Here is a 26,559-nt window from a genome sequence, read left to right as displayed (position 1 = left end):
TTTTTAGTGTTATGGCAAATTTTGAAACAAAAATAAAACATTTTCTTTTGTTTAATTGAATTTTTTGTCATACTTACTGCAGTACCCAGTGTTAACCGGATGATGTCATCCGAGTGCTGTAGCAGGAGTCACTCCCCCATGGAGCGTGAAGCGGGCTTTATCACGCCGGAAGCTGACTGGCAGCCAATACGCAACTCCGGCTCAGGGATCTTACGTTGATTCAGAAGAGGCTGACACGACAGAGCTGTTATAACAACACTCTCCTGTAATGCACCCATACAAGGAAGAGTAAAGTGAGCAACCTGGAAGCACACTGGGGAAAAAGACTAGCAATCTGGCGTTTCCTTGAAAGCAGAATGCAAACTATCTGAAGGCTTGCAGCCTGTATGCGGACTACTAACGAAAGCCCAGCCACTGCCGTATTAGGTGTTGTGAAAATGCATATGTAATATCACACAAACGAGGATTCCTGGAGTTTAAAGGTGACTATAGTCATTTGTTTTGTTTTAAAATCTGACCTCGGGAAGGCCAGGTAAAGATTGAGAAGGAGCACTTGAGGAGATAAGCGTTTGGGTATCCCTCTGTGGGAAGTATTCTAAAACAAGAAGGATTTACAAGAATTTCAATACAAAGACTTAAAAAGGCAGACCTCTCATGGGGGTGAAACTACTTAATGAGGGAGGAAATAACCAGATGGGAAAGAAACTGCAAGAGCAGAAAAGGTAGAGAAACCAAGGAACTTTGTGCGTGGGTGTGTGCTAAGTATTCATTTGAATATTAACAAAGAGTAAAATAGTTCCCATTTTTTCAGGGTAGTTTGTATCTTTCTGGCAAATTCGAAGTGCTTTGTTTTCCTGCGTTGCTCTTGAATTGCAGATGTGCCTTTTTTCTTTAAAAAAAAATAATAATCACCAAATGTGAATTGAGTTTGGAATTAAGTGGCTCCTCCCAGATGTGAAGAGGATTTACCAGAAATTATGATCACTTAAACGCTCACAACCCTTGTTTGCTTGCTGGCCTCTGTTCAGACCCAGTTCTTTCCTATCTCCAGGAAGGAGAGGGTGGGGGAAACATCTATTTAACTACTTATAAAACATCATCCCCTCATTTCTGTATCCAGCTTCTTAAATGATCCAGAAAACCAGGCCTCCGCTGCTCCAGTCTCAAGATGTAGGAGAGAAGATGGAAACACTAATGGTAATGAAATGGAAAAGGGTGATGGGTGTGGTTTTGTTTGAATGTCACAATCCCTGGAATTGAAAATCTGGAGAAGGAAAGGAATGACAGTGATGTCCTGTCATCCTGAAAAACCCGTGTGTATTTGTCCCTTTAAGAGACAGCTTTGCATGCTTGTGTTGAGTATTGCAGGATTTTTCTTACTGGAAACTGAGCGAGTTCATGTAGATAAATTGTCTTTTCAGTTCAGAAGAGATCACACGGGGGTTGTTGCATGGTAGGGCTACAGTTCGGTATTACAGGTTGCATGGCTTACAGTGGGGAGCAGTGCTAAGTGTTGTACTGTGTGTAGAGGGTATGCAGTGTGATATGTGCAAAGCTGCACCGTGACTGGAGCCAGAGAACTTGTGTGTCACATGGTGGAGTGCAATTGGTGTGCCGGGTACTGGGATGCAACAGGAGAACTGCATGGCATACAGAAAGGGGCAGTGTATAGTAATGAGTTACAATACCAAAGGAACTATATGGTATATAATGGGGGTAAGTTCAATGAAATGTCTTGTAGAGGCTGCATGGCACATGGGGAGGCTTTGAAGCATACTGACAATGTACTGGGGATTGCAAGGTATAGCATGGATGGGAATGCAGCGTAGGGGAAGGGTGTGCTGTTAGTCGAGTGTCAGTGTATGGGGAGGATTGTGTGGTACTGCATAATGCACAGGACAGTGCACTAGGAGATCAGGGGAGGCTGCATGGTACAGGCTGGAGGGTAACGCAGCACACACAGACGGGTGCGGGGATGGTGAATGGTACCAGTATAGTGCATTGTGGGATTGCAGGAGCAGAGGAGGGTGCGGGAGGTTTAAGGATTGTCGTAGTGTGTAGGGGGGGATGCGGGGCGCTACAAGCTGTTCTGAGCCGCAGGGCCCGGAGCGAGCCTGGCATGTAGCAGCGGCCGCCTCTCCCGCTCAGAGCGGGAGGGAAAGAGTTAACAGAACTCTGGGTCCCTCCCTTCTCCTGATTGGCTGGCTTCAGAGGGGTGCCTCTGACATCACTGCCTTTGCCGGCCGCTGCCGTAAATGTCCGTGGCAATGAGGAGGGTGATTGGTGTGTCTGCGGGCAGAGCCTGTGAAATTACCGGTGCCCCAGGCCTGCGATCCCAGCCCCTCTCCCAAGCTAAGCAGGGCTAGGCGGGGCCGGGATGTGGATGGGGGACCCCAGGCACCTGCTGTGATCTTCTGTCAGGCCCAGCCGGACGTGTTCCTGTCCTGGCTAAGCGGAGTGGGTGGGTCAGTACTTGGAGGGGAGAATCCCTCTGCTCTGTCCCGGTGCCTTGTGCTGGGCCAGACAGGGTGTTCAGGGAAATCAGGTGCACGGGGTGCAGTCTTTTCCCTTTCCCCACAAAAGAGCTCATAGTTACCATAATGCCTCGTCTAGGCCACTGCCAAGACAGAATGGGGGAAAGCTTATTGTTTATGGCCTGTACTTCGTTTAATACTCTAATGACAATAATGCTTGGGGAGCCTAACGTGGGAGTTGGGTGATATCCATTAGTGAGAGAAAGATGCTCAAAACTAAATATTAGAAGCCACTTGGATATAAAAGACTTATTATTACAGCTAAACACACATCGAGAGAAGTTGAAAACATGATCGCTAGTCAGGAGGTTCTCTGGTGTGTCTGGGCAGCGTCATGTTAGCAGGATATGTTTTCTGAGGTGGCTCTGTGTTGAGGGCACAGGAGCTCTTTGTCTCTTGGGAATCATGTGAGGTGGTTTTATTTAAAGTAAGCCTGTGGCTTGCTTTGTGGCTTATGTTTAAGTGCTCTTTGGATCAGGAAAGAACCTTAGGAGCAAGATTTGGAGCTGAAGGAGTGGAGTGAGGAGAAAGAGGAAAATTAATTAACTCTGCATTTCTGCAGTCTCTCGATCTTCTGCTGAGAAGACATTATACTCTGCTTTCAGCACATCCCAACACCCTCCAAGTAACTCCTCGCTTTTTAGCATCTGCTTGGTAGAGCAAGATTTATTTTTGGATTTCTCTAGCCTGCTGTGTATTCTATATTTTGCATTGCAGCTGTGTAGATGCTATGATTGAGGTCTATAAGTCATGACTGGTGTGGAGAAAGTAAATAAGAACTAGGGGGTAACCAAATAAAATTAATAGGCAACAGGTTTAAAAACAAATAAAAGGAAGTATTTTTTTTTTCACACAATGCAGTCAGAACAGTCTGTGGAACTCTGCCAGAGGATGTTGTGAAGGCCAAGACTATAACAAGGTTTAAAAAAAAAAAACAGCTAAATAAATGCATGGATAGGTCCATCAATGTCTATTAGCCAGGATGGGGAGGGATGGTGTCCATAGCCTCTGTTTGTCAGAAGTTGGGAATGAACGACAGGGAATGGATCACTTTGTGATTACCAGTTCATTCCCTCCGGGGCACCTGGCATTGGCCACTGTCAGAGGACAGGACACTGAGCTAAATGGACCTTTGATCTGATCCTGTATGGCCACTCTTTTGTTCTTATGCCAATACATGCTTTTATTCTGTTCTGTTGAGGTCCTTATACTGCACTGTACACAACTGTGAAGAGGAAATCCGTGAAGATAAATTGAAAAGCACTTGTAACACCTTTCACACAGTATTTGTGTATACACTTCAGAAGGTTTTAGGCAACTATTCCTGCACACTGAATTGCTGTTGCTCAGTGTTCATCCACCAAATGCTTCTCCCTGCCTTCAGAAATCACCCACAGAACTAGTGAATACTCATCTCCTTCTGTGCTATTTCCAGTTAAGTCTTCATATGAGACTTTTTTTAAAGCCAGGACTTCTCTTTCAGATGCATCCAGTGCTAAAGGCCTTTGTGTGTGGTTCCATCAGTGGGACCTGTTCCACCCTTCTCTTCCAGCCCCTAGATCTGCTTAAAACCCGGCTGCAGACCCTGCAGCCTTCCATCAATGGGTAAGTGCTTGAAGCTTCTGCTGTCTGGGGTGCGGTGGGGAGGGGAAGTGGGTTGTCTTGTTTTCTTGCTGGCCAGGCCCTGGAGTTGAGGGCAGGATCTCAGTTAGTGTTGCTAACAGCTGGGCAGGCAGAGTAGAAGGAAGAGCTTTATGGAATGAGGTATGTATATGGGAGGGGAGGTACTCTGAAGGAGCCTACAAAGTGAAAGATGGTAGTGAGATCCTATTCTCATGAGCGCTACTGTAGTGATATTCAACCATAGCACTGGGAGGTGTATAGCTAAGAGCACTGCATACATTCTTGAAGCAGCTGTCCTAGGTAGGCCCATGTGGTTTCACTGATGCCCACCATGCTGTAGAAAATCCCATATGACTGCTACATACCTTTACCCTATGGAGAACTGGTGTGTCAATATCTAACCAACCTCTTCCTCTTGCCTGATATATTCATCCATGACCCTATCCATTGTTAACCTACAGTCGCTCCGGTGCTGATGAACTATGATGTCACTAAAGTAGACTGTAATATCATAGTTGCTTCCATAGTGGTGATGCTAAGTATGCTGTCAAAATCCATAGATAACCCCAGTGGGAGTGATTGTGGCATTGTAAACCATGCATGGAGCCAGCATTGAATGAACAAGGAAGAACAGGCTGAATAGAGAAAGAGCTTCTAAAGGTGCTATAGCTAGTATATGGGTATATCTCTGGAGCGCTCTGGGTGGGTGAGGGAGGACTAGAGCAGGGCTGTAGGGTTGGTCCCATGGGGTAACAGCTGTAATATATCTATTAATTCCTTTCTTGTTTTCCTTCTAGGTCAGGTCATGTTGGAATGGTAGCCTTGTTCATTAGGGTTGTTCGCACTGAAAGCCTCCTAGGGCTCTGGAAAGGGGTCTCACCAGTAAGTGATTATCTTAACCCTGACTTTTTCTTACCTAGCATGTGTTAGTAAGTATGGTTTAGAATTTTAAAGGTATTTCAATGGTGCTCTGCTCAGTATTGCAAGGCCGAAGAGAGTTAGATGTCTGTCCTATTGTCAAAAGTGACTGAAGGGCAGTGGGTCTAAGGTTCCTAAGTGCCCAAGTCACTTTTGAAAGTGGGAGGTATCTGTCTATGTTACTTAGGCCATGCAACGCCTAGGGGAAGACATGTCTAATAAATACCTATACAAATCTTGGCCTGTATATCTGTAATGGCTGGTGCACTGGCCTAAGCCTGTTTCAGTTCCTGAATGTGCATGTAGTTGGGGATGGAGTCTTTGGGTGAAATCTTGGCCCCATTGAAGTCAATAGCAAAACTCTGACTTCAGTGGAGTCATGATTTTGCCCTACACCTCTTCTCCTTTTTTTCAGAGTACCAGGTCTTTCTTTTCAGTGGTCTTCCCTGGAGCCTGAAGCTTCCCAGCCAGTTTAACGCTCCCTTTTATTAGTGTTCTGTAGTGTGTTCTCGCTCCCCCCTATTTTCTCTCCATTTTTCACTCTTCTGCAGTCCTTTGCAAGATGCATCCCTGGGGTCGGGATTTACTTCAGCACCTTGTACAAGATGAAGCAGTACTTTCTCTCAGACCGCTCCCCCACAGCCCTAGAGTCTGTCTTTCTGGGTGTTAGCTCCCGTATAGTAGCAGGGGTTTGCATGTTGCCCATAACCGTGGTGAAGACACGATATGAGGTGAGTGTCACAATTTTCCTACTTCTAAAACTTTCTGATGTGTTGTGGTTTCATTCCTTCTCCTATAGCACAAAAAATTCATCTGTCTTGAGTATCAGGGGCTGAGAAACTGAGATCCTATATGTGCTTCAATACTGCGTAAGGTGCTTAAATTCTGCAGTGATGGGTATGGTTTGAAGCCTAGATGGACTGAAAAATTCTCCACGCTCACACACCTGGGGCAAATAACTTCTATATTTTACTTGCTCAGCAAGAAATAATATTTTTATCATCATCATCATGGCAGGAATGGGGGAGAGTGGCTGTATCTTGGCTATTAACACTCTTGCAAGGCTGGTCTGTAATATCTAGTAACTGTATGGTGTATATTTATTTTATATGTGTTAGTTCCATTTCACGGATCTGCCACGCAGGAGATAAAATTCAAATTCCCTTCCTCATCTCTTGCATCATTGGTGGGGTTGCTGGGAAGGCACCGTGCTTAGCTCTGCGAGGAGACTGGGGTTAAATCTTCCAGCCAGTGGAAGTGGATGGAGTGGGAGAAGTAAATTGCTATAGAAAAAGTAGCTGATAAAATATCAGTGCTAAAGCGTGTGGGAAGCTCTGTTGCTGATAATGTAGCAAGACAGCTGCTCTCTGGCTCTGCTGTGATGTCACTGGAATAGTTCTTATGTCATCTCGTCTTGTGTATATACTTAAAAATATACTTGTGGTGGTGTATTTGAAGCATTTAGGAGTCGGAGGTAAGCGTACACCCCTTTGTGTGTAGAGAGGTGATTTCACTTCAAGGCTTGCTCGGTAATGATGTCCCAGCACAAGGGACCTTATATTTGACATGTAGGTAACTGTTTTTGTGTGTCCTCTGCAGAGTGGGAAGTATGGCTATGAGAGTGTGTATGGAGCCTTGAGGAATATCTATCGGACAGAAGGAGCCCGGGGCTTGTTCTGTGGGCTGACTGCAACGCTCCTGCGTGATGCACCCTTTTCCGGCATCTATTTGATGTTCTACACCCAGACCAAAAAAGTTATACCTCAGGGTAATGCTGAATGTGGATGTAATAACACAGAATGTGGTTCTTCTCACTCCCAGCATCCTTTCCCTTCTGTCCACATGCTTTACTTTGGCCTTTTTCTGATTAAATCGATCCCTTGTAGGGCTAAGGTGAGGCATTAGTGTTCCACCTGTAGAGAACTGGATGCTCATGTTCTGGAGGAGTCTTAAATGAAAATGACCTGGGCCTCACATTGGTGCTCAGGGGACTCGGGTCTAGATTGCACATAGAATGCATCACACTTCACGGTGATCTGTTGTTTGCCTACAAGCAGACAGATACTTCAGGGATGCAGTTACCAAGCAAAGGGTACTGTGAGTTAGGGATGAGGAGTTGGCAGAGCTGTGTGTGGGGAAAACTTGCTCATTTTCATGCACATTGTAATACAGTTCCCCAACACTCCTGCAATCTCTGCTTAATTGAGAGTTGCCTGATTTTAGTGTGAGAGCCTTCTCCTCTGCAGCTTCTGCCCTATAAAACAGCCTTTCTTTAGCTCTGTGTGTCTGTCAAATTCAGTCTCAATGGAAGTGATTTGTTTAGCCAAAATTAGCATTGGTGTGTCTATTTGCTAATCTCCTTTGAAAAGTCTCTTCCTCAGTTATCTGCTTTATAATTTGGTAACTATTTAGCTTGGATACAGCTTCTAAGAAAGTCACTATCTACAGAACAGAATTGTACTGTATTATGTCTGGCTTAAGCTGTGTCTTGCTCCATTCCAGACCAGTTTGATCCAGCACTCACCCCCTTAGTGAACTTTAGCTGTGGAATCTTTGCTGGAATCATGGCTTCATTGGCGACACAGCCTGCTGATGTAATCAAAACCCACATGCAGCTGACACCTGAAAAGTACTGCTGGATGGGGCAGGCCATTGCCTTAATCTTCAAGGTGAGGCTGAGAAGATTGTGTGAATGTAACTTCAGTTCTGGTCACTTCACCAGAGATGCAGATTTGATAAAAGGTTCTCGCCTTAATCTCTAAAGCAGACCTTCAAATGAGTTATTACTAGGTATACCGCTATGAATGCAGTGTACCTTCTGAAATGCTTCCTCTGTGTTATACTATGGGAGATTGAACTTTTCACCTCTCGGTCACTGGTTCACATACAGCCTGGGTCAGTAGTGACTGAAGTTACTCCCATCTGATGACTGGTTGGTAGTCCGAGTCCAGTTCCCATGGACGCTGATATGGATATCTGCCCCAACACGCTACTGTTGTTTGTTTCTTGCTCCTTCTGAGCGGTATGAAAATTAATGTGCTAGATAACTTCTCCATCACCTGATTATTCCTGGTGCTTCACCATCCTTTACCTATGTACACAGAACAAATCCCATGGAAAAGCAAACACTCTCTCTAGCTGAGCACGGGGAGTGAGTGAATAAAAAGGGGACGACAGTCATACACATTTGGATATGTTACATTCACCCCTCACATGTAATCTAACTTGTATCCTGAGCCATCGAATGGCTAGAGGTTTCACTTCACCTTTCTTCACTCCATGATAGAGCACTTTTACCCTTAGACTGTTGTTAATTGAACGTACTTACTGATTTCACTTCAACTGTATTTGCAAATAACCTTGCAGGATCTGGTTGTACCCAGTGCTTGGCTGCTGACATCCATGGCTTATCACTGTAGTACTCCTGTGATTGCCAGACTGAGGCAGGAGGATTTTTGTAATATGCTGCTTTATAAACACGAGCTTCAAGGCTAAATGGGCTATAAAACAATTATCTGTCCTTTGAATACTAGCAAGAAGTGAATGTACAGATTTGTTATCCAAGGAACTGGGTGGGGATGCATGCAATGGATACCCCAGTGGGGCACTCATTGACCTGTATTTGGCCCCAGAGTTGTATGTCCATTGGATGCTAGCCCAAGATGTGATTCACAACCCCTGTGATGCAATGCTAAGGGTTACACAACATCAAAGTTGGGTTACAGTTGTCCTGACATTGGGTTACCTTGCTGATCAGATGACTCTTGGCTAGATTGTTTCTTCGTTGCAAGTGAGAGCCTGCAAAATCAGAATGAAGGATCTGGAGTTGAATTTTGCTGCTCAAGTCCATATCAATCCTCCTCCCTAAAGTTTGGGTCTGTTTAAATCTGGATTTTAGCCATGCTTCTGCTTAAGACTCTATTTGTTCCCATTCAGAATTTCTCTTTCTGCTTAATGAATGTAAATCCTAGGCAGAGCTTTAAAAATACTTGTGGGCAATTCTCAGGGGTGAAAGTAAAATTGAAAACTTACTGGTATGGGGGCCAGCTCTGCGGCTCCCCAGGTCCCCCTCCCGAAAGGGCTGGGCCTCAGGCAGAAGCGGTGGGGCTGGGAGGGTCAGCATTCCCCAGCCAGTCCTTCCACGCTGCCTGGCCCGCACTGCCTGGGGCTCTAGCGGTGATTTAAAGGGCCTGGGGCTCTGGCTGTCACTGCCACTACTGCAGCAGCAGCCAGAGCCCTAGGCCTTTTTAAATCACCAGCCTAGGGCAGCTGCTCCTTTTGCCCCCTGCCCCTGTTGGCAGTCTGGGGGGCGCAAACGGGGCAGTGACAATAAAATCCTGCCGCAGCAGCGCTTTAAGCAGGGTCCTTTGTCATGGCAGCGCTTTAACATCGCTATCCCTTTTGCGCTCCCCCATCGGCAGCCCTGCTGGCAGTGGCAGTGCTTTAAAGTAAGGTGGTACGGGGTGTACCACCTTACTTTCACCCCGGCAATTCTGTAAGTATTAACTGACACAAAATTCTGAAGTGAGGCTGGTGACTATATTAAGTGACCTGAAGTGCTTTTTGTGTCCTTCCCCCGCCCGCCCCCCCAGGCAGAGGTGGGGCTTTCCCTGCATGCCCTGTGGTTTCCCTCCCTCTTCTTACTGTTCTGTAATGTGCCTCATGGTATAGCAACTGTCCAGTAACTGCTGTTCGTTCATCAGCAGGAGTCACCTGCAGTTGAGTGATGCTAGAGCTCCCTTTTCTGGGGCTGTTGCTCTGGCTGAGTGCTGTGTGAGCATGGATTTCTCAGGCACTAGGGACTAGTACAGAATGTATTTCAGTGCAGCCATGGATTATGCCATCCAGTAGGTGTCTAGGAATTAAATGAAGTGAGACAGCTGATGTTTGTTTTGTCTCCTCCTGCAGGACTATGGACTGGTTGGCTTTTTCCGTGGTGGCATCCCCCGTGCCCTGCGGCGCACTCTGATGGCAGCGATGGCATGGACTTTATATGAGCAGATGATGGCAAAAATGGGGCTGAAATCCTGAAGGACTTGTAGTGGAGGAGACCAGGCTAAGCCCTTCTCCTGCTCACCTAGATCAACTGGTGAGATGTGATTTCCCAGTTCTGTGTGGGTGGATCTTTGTTCCACCATGGTAGGGTGATAATGATTTCTGATCCAGGGGACTAGGCTGCAAAACATGCCCTCTCTGACACAAATGCAAGTAGCAGAGAGAAGGTTTTGACCTTGCATCTGCAGAGTAAAGCATTCCAGGAGGACCATATCATTCAACTTCCTTGGAAGATGGAAGGGTTTCAGTGTCCTACAAACTACATGGCTATGGTAAAGACCGTTGAAAGAAACCCCTTCAGAATAGTCCTGTGTGCCCTGAGAAGCCTTTGCACAGAAGCCAGCTGAGGCATTTGGGGAAGAAGTGATTGGATTTGTACTACAGGACTCTGCAACTTTCTACCCTCATGGCATGGGATCGTAGACTGGGCACACCATGTGCCATCTGACACTCGTCCTGTTGTCTGTCAGTGTATTTTGCTTCTGCACCCAGGGGGAAGGCATAGAGGAGAATGCTACGAGGGGCACTGTGTAACCATTTGTTTCAGAGTTTGCTTAACGTATTAATACATGTATTAGAGTGAGAAAGGGGGAAATGTATCTGAAAGGCATGCTGGGAAATGCAATCTTACCATACCTTGCACAGTAGCTTTGATGTTGGATAACATAGCTGGGAACCTAACTGACATCTCTGTTGTGGCTTGCAGCAAAGGCCTTTACACCTCTTCCCTTGTGCTTTAGATTGTATTTCCCACAGCATGACCCAGTGTCTTGGAAGAAGACATTTTCCACTGGCTTTATTCTTTGTCTGTAGGCATTTGTTATGCCTACCCACATGACTACCATGGCAGGGCAAAAGCACTGACTGGCTTGAAATATGACTTAGCTAAGAGAGATGGAAGGCCAGAAAAAGGACTTGAGAAATGGAATGTCTTTTTTTTTTTTTTTTTTTTTTTTTTGAGAAACTCCATTTGCAGCCCTTCTGTACCAGCTGTTTTTCCTGCACTGTTTAAATTGAGCTGCAGCTTTGGACCATTATCCAGGTTTAACTCCAATGGATGCAAATGCGTTTGTAATAAAACATATCATACAAGAAGGTTTTATTCTACACTGTCACTTACATTTGTGGCTGCAAAATGGACTAGCAGCTCCTTTCTCTTTCTTCCCAAGGGAGGGCAAGGAATGTTTTGGGCTTAGTTTTAGTGCCTTTTTTTAAAAAACACTAGGACACCCTAAGAAACGGATGGAAAACGAACTCCTCCCTAGTGTGTGGGGTGGGGGAATGAGGCGAGACAGCTCAATTGACTTCCATGAGGACCAGTTCTACTAAAGCAATGAGGACAAACAGCCCTGTGGGAAACTGCAGGAGAGGCACAGTCAGGTTACATCTACATGGCAAAACAACAAAAAACCCACCACAGCGAATCTGAGCCCAGTTGAAGTGATGCAGGCTTATGTTCTGGGGCTAAAAATAGCTCTGTAGGCATTTGGGCTTGGTCTCCTGGAGCCTGAGCTCTGAGATGCTCCCCGAGCTATTTTTAGCCCTATAGCATAAGCCTGAGTCAGTAACCTGAGCTCTGAGACTTGGTGCTGCAGGGCTTTTTTGTTGTTGTTTTGGTTTGTTTTTTTTGCTGTGTAGACAGACGGTCTCTTCCTAAGCAGGTGCACCCCGGAACAATTGCATAGTATTGCTCTCAAAGGAGTTGCTGAGAACTTTAATTATTTTTCTCATAGCTCCAGTCATGGAGCAGGACCTCATTGTGCCAGGTGTTGTATAAACAGAACCAAACCACAGCTCCTGCCCCAAAAAGATTCCCATCTGTGTATGGAGACAAGCGCATCTCCCCTTCAATGCCCGTAGCTTTGAGCACTTGCTTAAGTAAACATTTCCAGTAAATATGTATAGCAAGAAAAACACTTGATTATTTAAGCTGACTGCCCTTGCAGAGAGGAGAGAGCCTACATACTGACTGAAGGGCACACAGAACAGGAGCCTCTACTGCTGGAGGAAGCCTGCTGCTCGGGATGCTGCCAAAAACATTAACTCCCTGCTACGGCTGATATCTGCCACTCCTGTGAAATCAGTCTCCTAGGAGCATGGCTGGGCTCTTTGCAGACACCTTATCTGCTGAGACATTCATGTTCCAGGATTAGGAAGGGAGGGCTATATAAGCAGGATTTATGGGGTGCCTCCTTGGATAGAGAGGCATGGTTGTCAGCAGGTTTCTCTGGCATGGAATCAGGGCACAGGAGTTGTTCCACTATTGTGCACAGCCTCTCCCCTCCCAACCAAGCTTGCAGATTCTGCTACTACTGAGCTCCACATCTGGCCTGACATAAAGCAAGTTCATATTTAAGCTGCTGAAGGGTCTAGCCTTTAGAGGCAACACTAGATGGAATCCCTAACTTGGCAGTCATGGGAGGAGAGGAAGGTAACTGCTCTGTTAATGTTATTCATAGAATCATAGATTTTTAGGGTTGGAAGGGACCTCAGGAGATCATCTAGTCCAACCCCCTGCTCAAAGCAGGACCAATCCACAAATGGTCCCCTCAAGGATTGAACTCACAATCCTGGGTTTAGCAGGCCAATGCTCAAACCACTGCCTTCATAGGAAACCAACTGCAGACCCCCTTTGCCAGGCTTCCTGTGGAAATTAACAATCCCCAGGCACTTTTCAAACAGAATGGGTGAAAGAGTTTGGGGCATTTTTAGACACTACTCAGGGTCCTGCATAGTCATTCATACCAATGCCAAGGAGGGGTGGGAGGGGGGGAATGCTCCCCTTAGGATGGATATTCACTGTGCGCAGGTGGAAATGACTACACAAGTGCAAGGCCCCCAGAGTGCTAGGTGGTGAACAAGCTGAACAAAAAAGTCCCTGCCACAAAGAACGTCCAATCTAGTGCCCCTGGGTTTGAGCACAAGATGCAAGGAATCTAGATGTTGAGCTCAGTTTAAAAAATAAAGTTCTGATGCTCCAAGCTGTGTAACCTGCTAAGCAGATAACAGCTAATGCATGGGTTTATACCATCACTCCTCTTCTTCAACCCCTCTTACAGAACTGAAGTCTGAAATGTACTGTACAAACCCCAATTCTGGCTCCTTACCCTTTGAAAGCTAATCTAACTTCATAGATTAGAAGCTCCGCAGCTGTTATTTTTTGTGGGGTATAGAACTGAAGCTCTTTGGGGAAGGAATGATAGTCAGCCATTTCTTTTTGGTGTGCGTGTGTGTGTGGAGGGGGAGGTATTAAAATGGAACCTGCATAAGGTGAAATTGTTTTTTGTAAATCTGATTTTACTACAAATGTTGTATATTTTGTAAGTGGAATTACCAGGAGAAACCTGTAGATCTTAAATGCATGAACATGTGCTACTATAGCATAAAAGTCCGCAGCCTTCTGCTCTTCATGATTCAATTCCCCTGTGAACTACATAGAGCCCCACTGATTCTACAGAGTCTGTCTATGTTAGGCCCTTAAAAGTGACTTCAGCCCTACCTAGGGTGACCAGATGTCCTGATTTTATAGGGACAGTCCTGATTTTTGGGTCTTTTATATAGGTTCCTATTACCCCCGCCCCCGTCCCAATTTTTCACATTTGCTGTCTGGTTACCCTAGCCCTACCTCTCCATCTCCACAAACATGCTCTACCAGCCTGGCTCTGCTAGTGCTGTCACAAAAGGAAGAGATTTTTGCAGGGCTCAGCATCAGCCGTGGATCAGAAGGCTCATAGGGTGGAGTCAACAGTTGGGCTCTTATCTGCTACACACAGCTGCTGCTTGACAAGGTTCAAAACCCTTGCCTAATGTAGAAATAGACCAGAGGAAAAAGTGGCAGGTCAAGGTAATTCTGAAGCACAAAGTCACCTTCAGGCTATGGAAAGATCATTCTAATGTCTCTGGCCTCAGGCTGTGTGCATCTAAAACCAACACCTGTGATAGAAGGGCTAAGGAGAAGGAAAACGGTTAACTGGCACAGGAAAAGCAAGGCTGTTGCAGGTTTCAACAGTACTCTGTGTTCACTGTGGGAATTATAAAACCAATATTTCTATACTGCCCTCAAGGCTGCTTGTCAGTACAAGGATTGTAAGACGGATCCCATTCTTGAAGAGTTTACAATCAAAAACAGAAAACACAGAATAGGAGCAGGGAAAAAAGGCAGTAACATCTTAAACTCTTCCCCAATTGCTGTAATATATTTTTGCCCATTGTCTCATTGTGTCCTCATTTCTATATATATGGGGGGTTTTAGGTCTTAAGTGCTTCAAATCAGGGCCTTTCCTTTTGTGTATTGTACAATGCCTATATCTACTTTTATAAATCCCTTAATATCAGAACATTATACTTAATACTGCTGTGAAGATTATGAAAGGATTTGTAAATTACTATGGAATAACTTCTGGTTACACAAAATTATACATCTCTACCGCATACACACCACAGGTAGTAGGTATTGCACAGAGCTGTGAGGCCACTTGAACTCCAGAGTCTCGGTTTCCCTGGCCAATCCATTAGTTGAACCTGGAGGGTAAACTGTGACATAAAAGCAGGCCTACCATATCCTACAAACAGCAATTTACATATGTAAGAGAGCTGCCACCAGCTAGTAAGACAGTGCCTATTATATATTAAGAATTCTAACAGAGGTGTAGCGAGCACCCTCCGTACCCTCCGACTGGAGGGGGCCCCGCAAGGAAGGGGGCCCCTAAAAGTGGCAAAAAAATGTAAGGTATAACTAGGTAAGTGACATTTATTGACGCTATTGCACAATCCATGTCGGTTTTACTGACAAAACCGTGAAGTCATTATGATACATCATAATGCTATTGGCTACATCAGTTGTCTGTCGGTCAGTTCGAATTTTCGTTGGACCCATTCAAAGAATGTGTATTTGCATTCATAATGGCGGTCGCGGATAAATGTTATTAATTTAGTTGTCTAGTTTTTTATCGTTTCCAACGCAGAAGCGTGCTTTGTGATGTCCTAAGAGAATGTATAAGAGCAGAGCTAGTAAACGAAAGCAGCAAAAGATGCCGAGAAGGAACTTGAGAAAATTCCAAAGTTGTCAACGTATTTGCGCTGCATCTCAACGTACAGGTAACAGGCACATGAAACGGACAGCACTAGCAGCGACAAATCGTATCCAGAAGTATCCAGAAGTGCTTCAAGCGAGGTCGAAGGTGAAGCCAGTTGTTCTACCAAACAAACTGTGACAGATATTCCAGCTGCGGCCGGGAAAGAAGTATCTGAATCTGAACCACTGACTGATGATCCAGGAGATTGGCCGTCTATAATATCGGACAGGCAAGTGTGTGACATGTTGCACGTGGCCACCGCAGCAGAAAGAAAGTCGAATTCCATTTAATGAGGAAAGGGAGGTTACAAGTACTCATTTCTATCGAACCATGGCAAATGGCGAGAAATAAGACGTTCATGGTTAATGTACTCAGTTCAGAAAGATCCATTTTTTGTTTTTGTTGTAAATATTTGCACTGGCGATATACCACTACGTGGTGGAACATCTGCTTGGAAAGCACTGCCAAAGAACTTCAGCAGCATGAAACAGGCAAAGGTCATCAAGACTGTATGGTGAAATGGTTTGACCTTCGGTCAGGCATAGTAAACCGTACATCTATTGACCAACTTGAATTGCAGGCTTTTCTGAAGAAAGAGATTTCTGGAGAAATGTTGTCAAACACCTGGTTGATGTCGTTATTTTCTTGTCCGAAAGAACTTGGCATTTCGAGGAAGTAATGAAAAGCTTGGCAATCCTTCGAATGGAACTTTTTGGGACTGTTTGAATTGCTTGCAAATATGATACTGTCCTCAGCGAACTTTTACAGAGGATTAAGAAGGCAGAGACACATGTTCAGTACCTCAGTCCCAGATCCAAACGGAGCTGATTCAACTTGTTGCCAGTAACATTCAAGAGGCCAACATAGCGCAGCTTAAAAAAGCAAAATTATTTCAGTTATTTTGGACTGTACTCCCGACGTGTCACATGAAGAACAGATGTCTGTGGTGTTACGCTTTGTTGAATGCAACGGTGAAGAGGGTGTCAATATTCGTGAGCATTTGTTGGTTTCTTAATGTTCATGATACAACTGGCGAGGGCTTATTGAAGCGTTTCTTGAAAAGGCAAACAACTTAGGAATAGACATTGCTGACATGAGAAGCCAAGCTTGTGATAACGGTGCAAATATGAGAGGAAAGATAAGGAGTTCAAGCCCGCATGCTAGAAATAAATGACCGTGCCTTGTATGTGCCTGTGGAGCTCACACTTGGAATCTTGTGATCTCAGACGCGGCAAAGTCATCAAAATATGCCGTTGACTTTTTCGGTAAGGGACCCCGGACATATGTTTGGAGGGGCCACGTTCTTTGTTACTACGGCCCTGAATACTAAGGACAACAGTGAGACGTAAAGGATCCATTAAACCTTTGAGGTAGCAACAGTGGTGGATTAGCCACTGGCCTTGTGCCCCCCCCCAGCCCTGCGGCAGCTCCCCACTCCACCTGAGGTGCCCCAACCCCGCAGCAGCTCCCCCCGCCCTGAGGCTCCGCTGTCCCTGCCCCCCGCCCCCGGGAGCCATGCAGCACCTCCCCACCCCAGCTCACCTCTGCTCCGCGTCCTTCCCGAGCACACTGCTCTGCTCTAATTCTCCTCCCAGGCTTGCCGCACCAAACAGCTGATTGGCGCGGCAAGCCTGGGAGGCAGGAGAAGAGGAGCAGCGACCACACGCTCAGAGAGGAACCGCTGTAAAAAAATAATTGGGAGCACCACTTTTTGGCACCCCCAAATCTTGGCGCCCTAGGCAACCACCTAGTTTGCCTTAATGGTACCACCGGCCATGGGTGCAGTTGCATCATGTTTCCAAGCTCTTCTCTGCAACCAGGAGGGCTGGGACCCTTACTTGTATGGGGTGTGACAGCTGAGGTCTAGGCAGAACAAAGGACTCCAGCAGCTGGGGCTGGAACCCAACCACCAGCCGGCGGGGCATGGGGATAATATGGTGGGAGCTGGCAGCGGTGTGGGGGGGGGGGATTTACACTAGAGGAGAGACGGCCACGTGATTTCTCTAGGGTCCCATCCCAGGCCCTGCCTCTCCCCTGTCCCCAGAGCTCTCCTACAGCTTAGCGCCCAGTGCACGCCTGGCTCCCAGCCCGGCCCGCTCCGGGCTCGCCCAGCCGCAGCCCCAGCCGCATTAACCCGGGGACCCCCAGCACCCGCGGCTCTGCTGCCACCTGCCGGCTGTTGCTAAGTCCCCGAACCTTCCTCCCGCCCCTAAGGAACCAGGTGACCTTCAACCCTTTGGCTCACTTCCGACTACGTCACCGCTGCTGATTGGCCGACGGGAATATATAAATAAACGTCACTGCACAAGGCCTCCCTCTTTCTCTCTCCGAGCCTAGCGTGGTCTCCATACGGCGTTGTCACCGCGTGAGTCTTGCGGGGGAGCCGCGGGCCGGAAGCCGGCTTGGGAGACCGTCCGCGTGGGGGGTGGGGATCGGGAAGCTTCTGGGCGGGTTTCGGGACCGGGCGGGGGCGGGAGGTTTATTTAGCGTCGGGACCGGCTCTGGGATTCCCCCCCCCCCCCCCCCCCGCGAGCTCGCACGGGCCGCCTCGGCCAATCCAGGGCCTTCCGCGAGCCGCCCCGGCCGCGCGGCTCCCGCCAAACACTGCGCCCCTCTCCCCCCCCCGGGCAAGTGGCAACGTGGGGTTGGGCGTCGCGGCTGTTGTTTCGGGAAGTGGCGGCGCATGGTGCGCAGAGCCGCTGCGTGGTCCGTGCTGTGAGCGGGTGGGATTGGGGGGTCGGGGTAGGCGGGGAGTGGCTGGGGCTCGTATAGGGTTAGCTTAACTGTACTGCATGTAACTTAAGCAAAAGCCACACGAGTCACCGATGGCAGAATGGGGAGGTTGCTTTTTTTGCATCCTTTTAACTACGGGTTTTCAGTCGCATCTTGCTTAGATTGCACCCCCACCCTAGGGATTGCCATGGACATACAGGGTTGGAAGGGACCTCAAGAAGTCAAGCCCTGTAGTGTGCTGGACCAAGTAAATCTAGATCATTGGTATTGTCAACAGTTTTTTTAGTGACCCCAGAACATGGACACCAACTCTTGCTAGTGGCTGCTCTTGACGATTTTTCCTAAAATACTTGTGTTTCCTAAAGTTAATTATGTCCATGCATATGCGTAGTTTGTAGTAATTTATTTATGTTTTTTTTGCAAACACAATAAAAATAATGTACTGTTTCCTTACTGAGCCCAAACAGAATAGAAATACAAATAAAATGCTTTGCATATTCTCATCTTTTTTGCTTTTATGGTTGTGTTTTTTTAGTAGGGCTGTCAAGAAATTAAAAAAATTAATCACAGTTAATTGCACTGTTAAAACAATAAGAATACAATTTATTTAAATCTTTTTGGCTGGTTCTATATTTTCAAATATATTCGTTTCAGTTACAACACAGAATACAAAGTGTAGAGTGCTCACTTTATTTTATTTTTGATTACATGCAATTTGCACTCTGAAAAGAGTATTTTTCAATTCAGCTAATTCAAGTACTGTAGTGCAATCTCTTTATCCTGAAAATTGAACTTACAACTGTAAAATTATGTACAAAAAACTGCATTGTTTTAGTTTTGAATGTAAAAGTTGAGAGCCTGTGTGTCCACTCAGTCCTACTTCTTCAGCCAATTGCTAAGACAAATGAGTTTGTTTATATTTGGAGGAGGTAATGTTGCCTGCTTCTTACAGTATCACCCTGGAAGTGAGAACAGGTGTTCTCATGGCATGTTTGTAGCTGGCATTGCAAGATCTTTACCTTCCAGATGAGGCATATGAATGTTTAGCATTTCATGGCTAGACTACCATTCTAGAGGACATGCTTCCACATTGATGATGCTTGTTAAAAAAAAAAAAAAAAAAATGCTTTAATTAAATGTGACTGAACTCCTTGGGAGAGAATTGTATGTCCTCTGCTCTGTTTTACCCACAATGTTTACGCATTGGAGTGATGCTCTTTTAAGACTTCCGAAAGCATATGCCACAGTTATGTAACACAAAAAATCCACAGATGTAACTTGTACTTTCACGATAGATTGCACTACAGTACTTGTATGAGGTGAATTGAAAAATGTCATTTTTACAGTGTAAATATTTGTAAACAATATACACTTTGATTTCAGTTAAACACAATACAGTATATAAAAATGTAGAATAACATACAAAATATTTAATACATTTAAATTGGTATTCTGTTTAATGGTGCGATTGACAGTCCGACTTTTTAGACTTGTTAGCTGCAGGAAAAGCTCCTGGTGACTGCATGTGAGATACGCTGATCTAGACCTCCTAATATGTTTGTACAAACTGTTCTTAAAAACCTCCAGTGACTAGGATTCCCCTACGTTCTGTTACTTCACACAATTACTTCTGAGTAAGTTTGTGGTAGAGTGAACTGATCTGTTGTTCCAGGTTCCCTGCCGTTACTTTAAAAGGGGAACTTTCACAATGTCCGGAGGTCTCGATGTCCTGCAGATGAAGGAGGAGGATGTCCTCAAATTCCTTGCTGCAGGAACCCACTTGGGAGGCACCAATCTAGACTTTCAAATGGAACAGTATATCTACAAAAGGAAAAGTGATGGTAAGTACTTTGGCAGTGCTTTAGGGCTTAAAATGGATATTTAGTAGCAGCAACTGGCAATGATGGTTTAACATGGTTACATAAGAGAGACTGTACTGGGCCAGACAAGGTCCATCTAGCCCAGTATCCAGTGTTCTGACAGTGGCCAATGCCAGCTGCTTCAGGGGGAATGAACAGAACAGGTAACCAAGTGATCCATCCTGTCACCAGTTCACAGCTAAGTATTGGTCTTGAAAAATGAACTCAGCAGAGCTGGGCTCTGTATCTTCTTCTGCAACAATGGGTACCTAGAGCAGGGATGGGCAAATTACGGCCTGTGGGTCACATCTGGCCTGTGAGATCATTTAATCCATCCCTCAGCTCCTGCCGGAAAGCGGGCTCAGCTTTTGCCCCACTCCAGCTGAGGAGTGGGGTTGGAGGCTTACCCCACTCCGTGCGGCTCCTAGGAAGCAGCTAGCATGACCCCCTTCTGGCTCCTAGTATGTGGAGGCGCGTCCAGGTGACTGTGTGTGCTGCCCTGTCCACAGATGCTGCCCACACAGCTCCTATTGGCCACGGTTCCCAGACAATGAGAGCTGCAGGGGTGGCGCCTGAAGACATGGCAGTGTGCAGAACTACCTGGCTGCGCCTCGGAGCCGGAGGATGGATATGCTTCCAGGAGCTGCTTGAAGTGAGCACGTTCCAGAGCCTGTATCTCTGCACCCCAATGCCCTGCCACAGCCCTTATCCCCTTCCCATCCTCTGAACCCCTCAATCCCAGTCCAGAGCCCCCTCTTGTACCCCAAGCTCCTCAGTCACACCCCAGAGCCTGCGCCCCCAATCGGAGCACTCATTCTCCATGCCCCAACAGCCTGCCCCATTCCTGAGCCCCCCTCCTGCCCTCTGAACCCATTGGGAGGGCTCCAGGCTGGGACCCAACCCCTGAGCCCGCACCTCAACCCAGAGCCCCCTTCACCCTGAACTCCTTGTTTCTGGCCCCACCCCAGAGCTTGCACCCTCAGCCCTGACCCCCATCCCACTTGTGAACATTCATGGCCCACCATACAATTTCCATACCCGGATGTGGCCCTCTGGCCGAAAAGTTTGTCCACCCCTGGGCAAGTATATTTCAGTCAGTATAATTGACTGAAGGTTAACCTGCAAAGTGTATCTTAAAACTTGGGTTTGTGCCTTTTCTGGTTTGTGATGCACATAAACTTTCACAAACCTTTATTTCCTGTTTATGGTTTTACCTTAGAAATCTAGTCTAACCTGATGATGCTGGAAGGTCTTAGGGATGTTTAACAAAGGTGTCGTTTAGCCAAAATGCTAATTAATGCCAGAGTTAAATAGATGATATGGAGTTAAACTGTTTTTGTTAGCATGTCCCTTCTAAGTTGTTCAACTTTCCTGTTCTAGGTAGGTATGTTGTCAAAGTTCCAGGCCTCCACCTATACCTCAAGAAGGACAAATAAAGACCCAGGGGTAGTTTTTTCTCTTGCAAATCACAAACCAATAGAATTTACTAAGTATCTTTTTTCCTTACTGTATTATCTCTTAACACAAGGATGTGCCAAATGTGCAGGAATGGCTTGAATAAAGCTGGTCAAAAATAGGGGGTAAAGTGTTGTGCAGGATTTTTAAATTTGTAACTGGTTTTTGAAAATCAAAGCTTTTGAGTTTGTCAGTTTTCCCCCCGGCTATAGTGTAGATCCAAAAATGCTTTCTTTGTCAAATTGTTAAATCAGTGACAGAACTGAAATTCAGAAAATTTCTACGGCTCTGAGTTTGAATAACACAATCGTTTTGTGCAAATGTGGTGATCCATTGTTTTCCTCGTTATAAGTCTTGACTGCACACTGTTAAAGCTCAGAGATTAGGCCAGTTTCTGACCAATGACCTCTTGAGTGTCGGAAGTGTGCTACAGTGAACTGCATGGCAGGATGTTCGCTAACACCAGGAGAGGTGTTCCCTCTGTGACTGGAGTTTGATAGTATTTGCTGCCACATGCCAATCTAGTTACACAAAAGTGCAGCTCCAATGACAGCTTATACTTGTTGGTTATTGTGGATGCTGATGTTAACATTAGGTATTTACATCATCAATCTGAAGAGGACTTGGGAGAAGCTTCTATTGGCAGCCCGTGCCATCGTTGCCATTGAAAACCCAGCTGATGTGAGTGTCATCTCTTCCAGGAATACTGGACAGGTATGGACCTTATTCATGGGCGCAAGGCTTGCTTTTGTAGAGTTGTGCTCACTGAGCATGTGTTGCATGCAGGGCTGTGAGGCTAGGTAAATGGAAGCAGGTGACCTGAAATGAAATGCTTATTTTGGACATAGACTCTTTGCATTTAGAGTTTGGGAAAGTGTCAGTTTTCAAATTTCACACATACACAGAAGCTTCAGATCTGTGTGTTCTGCAGACATAAGTTGAATAGTTCATAGTGTGCTGTTCTGTTCCTTTAGAGCAAGTGTCTTGGATGTGAGGCCTAGGTGATGGTAATTAAGTAATGACAGATTAGTGACTAAATCAGTTGTTAGGTGGGTTCTCATGCATTCTAATTATGCACATTTCTCTTTCTTCATTTCTTGTAATCTTGAGGAAAACCTGCTCCTGCATTATACATCCCTTTTGGAGGCCTGGTATTGCAGCTGTCACTTTTCCCAAGTCCCTTGGGAATCAGTCAACATTGCACCTTAGTAGGTGTTGTTGCTCAATGAGATGGTATCTCTGGGTTTCCTGCATTGCAGTGCTTTCATGTTCCATTTTAATAATAAATTCTTTGAGACCTACTTTCATTCTCCAAATCCAGAGATGCTGCCATAAAAGCAGTTATGATACAACAGGGAATTTACCCTTCAAATTAAGTCCAGCCTAACCACTGTTAGCTTTTGCCTCTCTGCACTGGTAGAGATGGGCCAAAGAGCGGGTTCAAATTCATAGTGCCATGATAGATCTTGTATAGGTCTAAGATGTAAGCAGAAGACCTTCAGGTTATGAATGGATTTTGTTGTATACTTCAACTGTTAAAACTTGGAGCTGACTCTAGTTTCTTGCCAATGGCCTCCCAAGTGCCAAAAGTGCTACAGTGGAGCAGCATGGCAGGATGTTTGCTAAAACTTCGTGACTGGAGTCTGGTGGCAATCACTGCCACATCCCAGCCTAACTGAGAAATCTGATGGGCTTAAAGAATTTTTCAGTATTTTAGATTTGGTGGTAATATTCCTGAGACATTGACACAGGTAAAATTTAACTTTGTTTTCACCTATGATTAAAGTTTTGTAGCAGCCAGATATGGGAAGTTGAAATACTTTATAGAAATTTGGGGAGAAATATTTTGCTCTCTTCCATTTCCTTACACCCTCACCCTGTATTTGTTACAAGAGGATCAGTGTAAATACAGAAGTTAGGTAAATAGTAAAGCTAGATTATTAGTGACATTTAAGAGTAGACCTCTGAGGACTCTCTCATATGGTTAGGATTAGGAAGTAGTCCCATGTTTTCCACAGTCCTGGGCTAGCTGCTTATTTCACTGACAGATGGGGCTTTACTCCATTTCAGTCATGCAGAGCTGGGAATAATTGTGAATGTGACTACAATTCTATTCTGTTTCATGCCAGAGCTGAGTTGTCAGAGGAGTTCAGTCAGACAATAGAAATTGAAATAGAAAGAGGGTCATTTAAAAATACGTATCCTGTTTGATTGCGACAGTACCATGAAAGAGAGATTGTCCAGCTATATAATCCTGGTTTTGTTTGTACTCCCCTGATAGCGTGCTGTTCTGAAGTTTGCTGCTGCCACTGGCTCTACACCAATTGCTGGACGTTTCACCCCTGGTACCTTCACAAATCAGATCCAGGCTGCCTTCCGTGAGCCACGCCTTTTGGTGGTTACAGATCCCCGAGCTGATCATCAGCCATTGACTGAGGCATCTTACGTTAACATCCCAACCATTGCGCTGTGCAACACAGACTCCCCGCTGCGCTATGTGGATATTGCTATCCCATGCAATAATAAGGTAATTGCTCTATTATTCAGCGCTTCTCCCTTTGGCTCTCTCTAGATCCATGGTATGGAAACCTTAGTATGCACTCAAAACCCTTTCTGCAGAGAAGGGCTAGAAACTATTGGGATATCTAATTTGGTAAGAACCAGTTAAAGCCTTTGGCATGGTGTGGGAGGGAGAGATGGTGTGAAGGAGGGATTGAACTGCACACTGTTAGAGCTTGGAGCTGAGGTCAGTGTCTGGCCAATGAACTCTCAAGTGTAGGACGTGTGCTACAGTAACCATGGCAGGATTTTTCGCTAACACCACAAGGGCCTTTGTGGTCCAATGAGTGGAGTTTGATAGTGATTCTTGCGACATTTCTTAAACATGAGAGATAAAAGTAAAGCACCAAGACGAGTCTTCCAACTGATGAAATGGCTCTGGAACACAACTGTGCTTCTCTGGAACTACCTCAATGGTGAGGCTTAAGGGGGCAGGAGCTTAGGATGTTGATTAGACCCTTACCTCTGAAATTTGTTCATACCTAAGTCAAAACTTGAACATATTCAGAATATGCTGTAAATTTTGTCTATTTGGTCAATTTTTCCTAGCTGTGTCAGTTCGGTTACCCCAGAAACATACTACTCATATCTGTATTCTTAAAATCTTGATGCTTATGGGATGCCTGTGGGGTTTGACCCTCATAAGCCAAGAGGATGACATTTTCACTGAGCCATGTATGGTACACCCAGGTGTTAGTGATTGATCCATACTAATGTCTGCCATAAATAGTACAACGGTTTGTTTCTACGTTCGTATGGTCTTTTCACCATTTGATCTGAAAAGTGAGCAGTGCCCAAAAGAGTTGCCTTTATCTTTCAAGGACCCTCAGGAAGGGTTTGAGGGAAAAATAAGCATTAGTCAGTTCCAAGAGCTTGTGTTTTTAAGAGGTTTGAACTTGGTGTGTACATTTTGTGCTCTTTTTTATAGATTTCAGCTATGGCATGTTCCTTTAGAAAAAAGGACTGGTTTTGAACCAAAGGTTAGACACCAGTTTGTGTTTCAGGGGGCCCATTCAGTGGGTCTGATGTGGTGGATGCTCGCTCGTGAGGTCCTGCGTATGCGTGGCACCATCTCCCGTGAACACCCATGGGAGGTCATGCCTGACCTCTACTTCTACAGAGATCCTGAGGAGGTAAAAACTTCTGGATTGGGTTGGAAGTGTGCATGTACGGCAGGGTATGAAAACAACCTTGCAGGTCACTTGAGGGAAATTTAATCTAATACAATCACTAAAATAGTTAGAACCTCACTTTAACCTCAGTTTTAAATGGTCTTCAAGCAGTGCAAGTTAGCTAATATAGGAATGTACTCCCTCCCTCTGAGATTCTCACAATCTTTTGTCTGATAGATTGAAAAAGAGGAGCAGGCTGCAGCTGAGAAGGCAGTTACTAAGGAGGAGTTCCAGGGTGAATGGACAGCCCCAGCACCTGAATTCACCGCTGCTGCTGCTGCTCCTGCTCCTCAGCCTGAGGTTGCAGATTGGTCTGAGGGGGTGCAGGTACCATCTGTGCCAATCCAACCATTCCCAACTGGTGAGTTTTTGAGAAGTTCTTATGTGGGGGATTTTTTAAAGACCTGACTTGGTAATAGTCAATAGTATGAAACTTTGGAGATGCACATAGAGCTCTGACTAGCTTTCATGTGCATTGAGTGAATTTCCTCAGATTTTTTAGAGTGCAGTTCCATAGTATTTGCCAAACATTTCCTGCAGATATCCTCTGGTTAGCATGACTGAGTATTCAGAAGTATTTTTTATATTCGTCTGGGAAATTTGTATAAAGTTCCCTATCTTTAGAGCCTAAAGATCAGTCTACACTGCACAGTTGTCGCTGAAAGTTTTTTTGTGAGGGCTTAAAAAAGCCCCCCACAAGACAGAAGTCTTGCCTATGCAAGTGACAGTGTGAACACACCTTTGTCGGCAGGAGTGCTCTCCTGCCAACAGCTTATGCTGCTCATGGAGCTGGAAGTATTTTGTCGGCAAAAGTGCTGAGAAAATACTGCAGAAGAGCATTCACACACACTGACTCTTAGCGAGTGTCTGCATAGTGTAGACAAGCCCTTAACTTTTAGATCAGTTCTTCTTAGTGGTCACACATTGTTTTCCAATGGGATACATGAACCATCGACCACACTTTTGTTTCCATAAGTGTTCTTGCCTATTCAAATGCATAATTAGATATGCATGTGAAACCAGTTAATAGGTGCACAGAACGTGAGTACAATTGCTGTAGAAGTTCCTGATAGTCACTTTATTATTTCAGAGGACTGGAGTGCCCAGCCTGCCACTGAAGACTGGTCTGCAGCTCCCACAGCACAGGCCACTGAGTGGGTTGGGACTGCCACTGAATGGTCTTAACTTCAGTACAAGTACAGTGAAAGAAGTAAATAAAAGATCTGTTTCTTACACTTTGCATTTCTGGTCCTCCTTTCTGGTGTATTTATATTTTCTGAAATCTCAATTTACTTTCCAGGTAGTTTCTTTAGACATAAGCAAACTTGATGGGGCACTTGCCAAGATTTGGGATGCCCAAGACGTAACCTATAATTTTCACTTTGTAAAGTCTTATTTGTGCTTTTCAGAAACAAATGCATCATAGAGCTTGTTCTGATCAGAAAAGTATTAGTGCATGGGGAATGTTGTATATAACTGGTGTTGAAATAGCTACTCCCTTCTCATGTTAGAGGATGAGGTCTTCTACACCTAGATCACCTGTTTTACGGTGGGACTGAAGACTGTCTATAGTTAG

At 45.4% G+C, this 26,559-nt stretch overlaps 2 protein-coding genes and 2 non-coding genes across 6 annotated transcripts; all 4 read left to right on the top strand.

Moving 5' to 3' along the window:
* Positions 1 to 200: 200 nt before the first annotated feature.
* SLC25A38 (solute carrier family 25 member 38) lies at positions 201 to 11,225 on the top strand. Of its 3 annotated transcripts, none has more exons than XM_032781658.2 (8): positions 201 to 482; positions 1,121 to 1,197; positions 4,018 to 4,139; positions 4,955 to 5,039; positions 5,627 to 5,806; positions 6,675 to 6,843; positions 7,578 to 7,744; positions 9,984 to 11,225. In XM_032781658.2, the coding sequence occupies exons 2-8, from the start codon at positions 1,129 to 1,131 to the stop codon at positions 10,104 to 10,106; spliced, it is 915 nt and encodes a 304-aa protein (XP_032637549.1). In that variant the 5' UTR covers positions 201 to 482; positions 1,121 to 1,128; the 3' UTR covers positions 10,107 to 11,225. The 3 variants fall into 3 exon arrangements, with proteins under 3 accessions (XP_032637549.1, XP_032637557.1, XP_032637565.1); XM_032781666.2 differs by lacking the exon at positions 201 to 482 and adding an exon at positions 513 to 751; XM_032781674.2 differs by lacking the exons at positions 201 to 482; positions 1,121 to 1,197 and adding an exon at positions 1,692 to 1,716.
* A 6,240-nt stretch (positions 11,226 to 17,465) lies between these two features.
* Positions 17,466 to 26,218, top strand: RPSA (ribosomal protein SA). Its single transcript, XM_032781686.2, has 7 exons — positions 17,466 to 17,570; positions 19,611 to 19,779; positions 21,848 to 21,966; positions 23,534 to 23,779; positions 24,816 to 24,944; positions 25,161 to 25,344; positions 26,074 to 26,218. The coding sequence occupies exons 2-7, from the start codon at positions 19,647 to 19,649 to the stop codon at positions 26,166 to 26,168; spliced, it is 906 nt and encodes a 301-aa protein (XP_032637577.1). The 5' UTR covers positions 17,466 to 17,570; positions 19,611 to 19,646; the 3' UTR covers positions 26,169 to 26,218.
* LOC116825632 (small nucleolar RNA SNORA62/SNORA6 family) lies at positions 21,610 to 21,769 on the top strand. Its single transcript, XR_004373880.1, has one exon. It is a non-coding gene; the product is annotated as a small nucleolar RNA SNORA62/SNORA6 family (small nucleolar RNA).
* LOC116825628 (small nucleolar RNA SNORA62/SNORA6 family) lies at positions 23,970 to 24,129 on the top strand. The gene has a single exon (XR_004373879.1). It is a non-coding gene; the product is annotated as a small nucleolar RNA SNORA62/SNORA6 family (small nucleolar RNA).
* Positions 26,219 to 26,559: the final 341 nt, after the last annotated feature.

The sequence above is a fragment of the Chelonoidis abingdonii genome, chromosome 2 (assembly GCF_003597395.2).
Source record: "Chelonoidis abingdonii isolate Lonesome George chromosome 2, CheloAbing_2.0, whole genome shotgun sequence".
Lineage (NCBI taxonomy): Eukaryota > Metazoa > Chordata > Testudines > Testudinidae > Chelonoidis > Chelonoidis abingdonii.
This window is presented reverse-complemented; position numbering and strand designations above follow the sequence as displayed.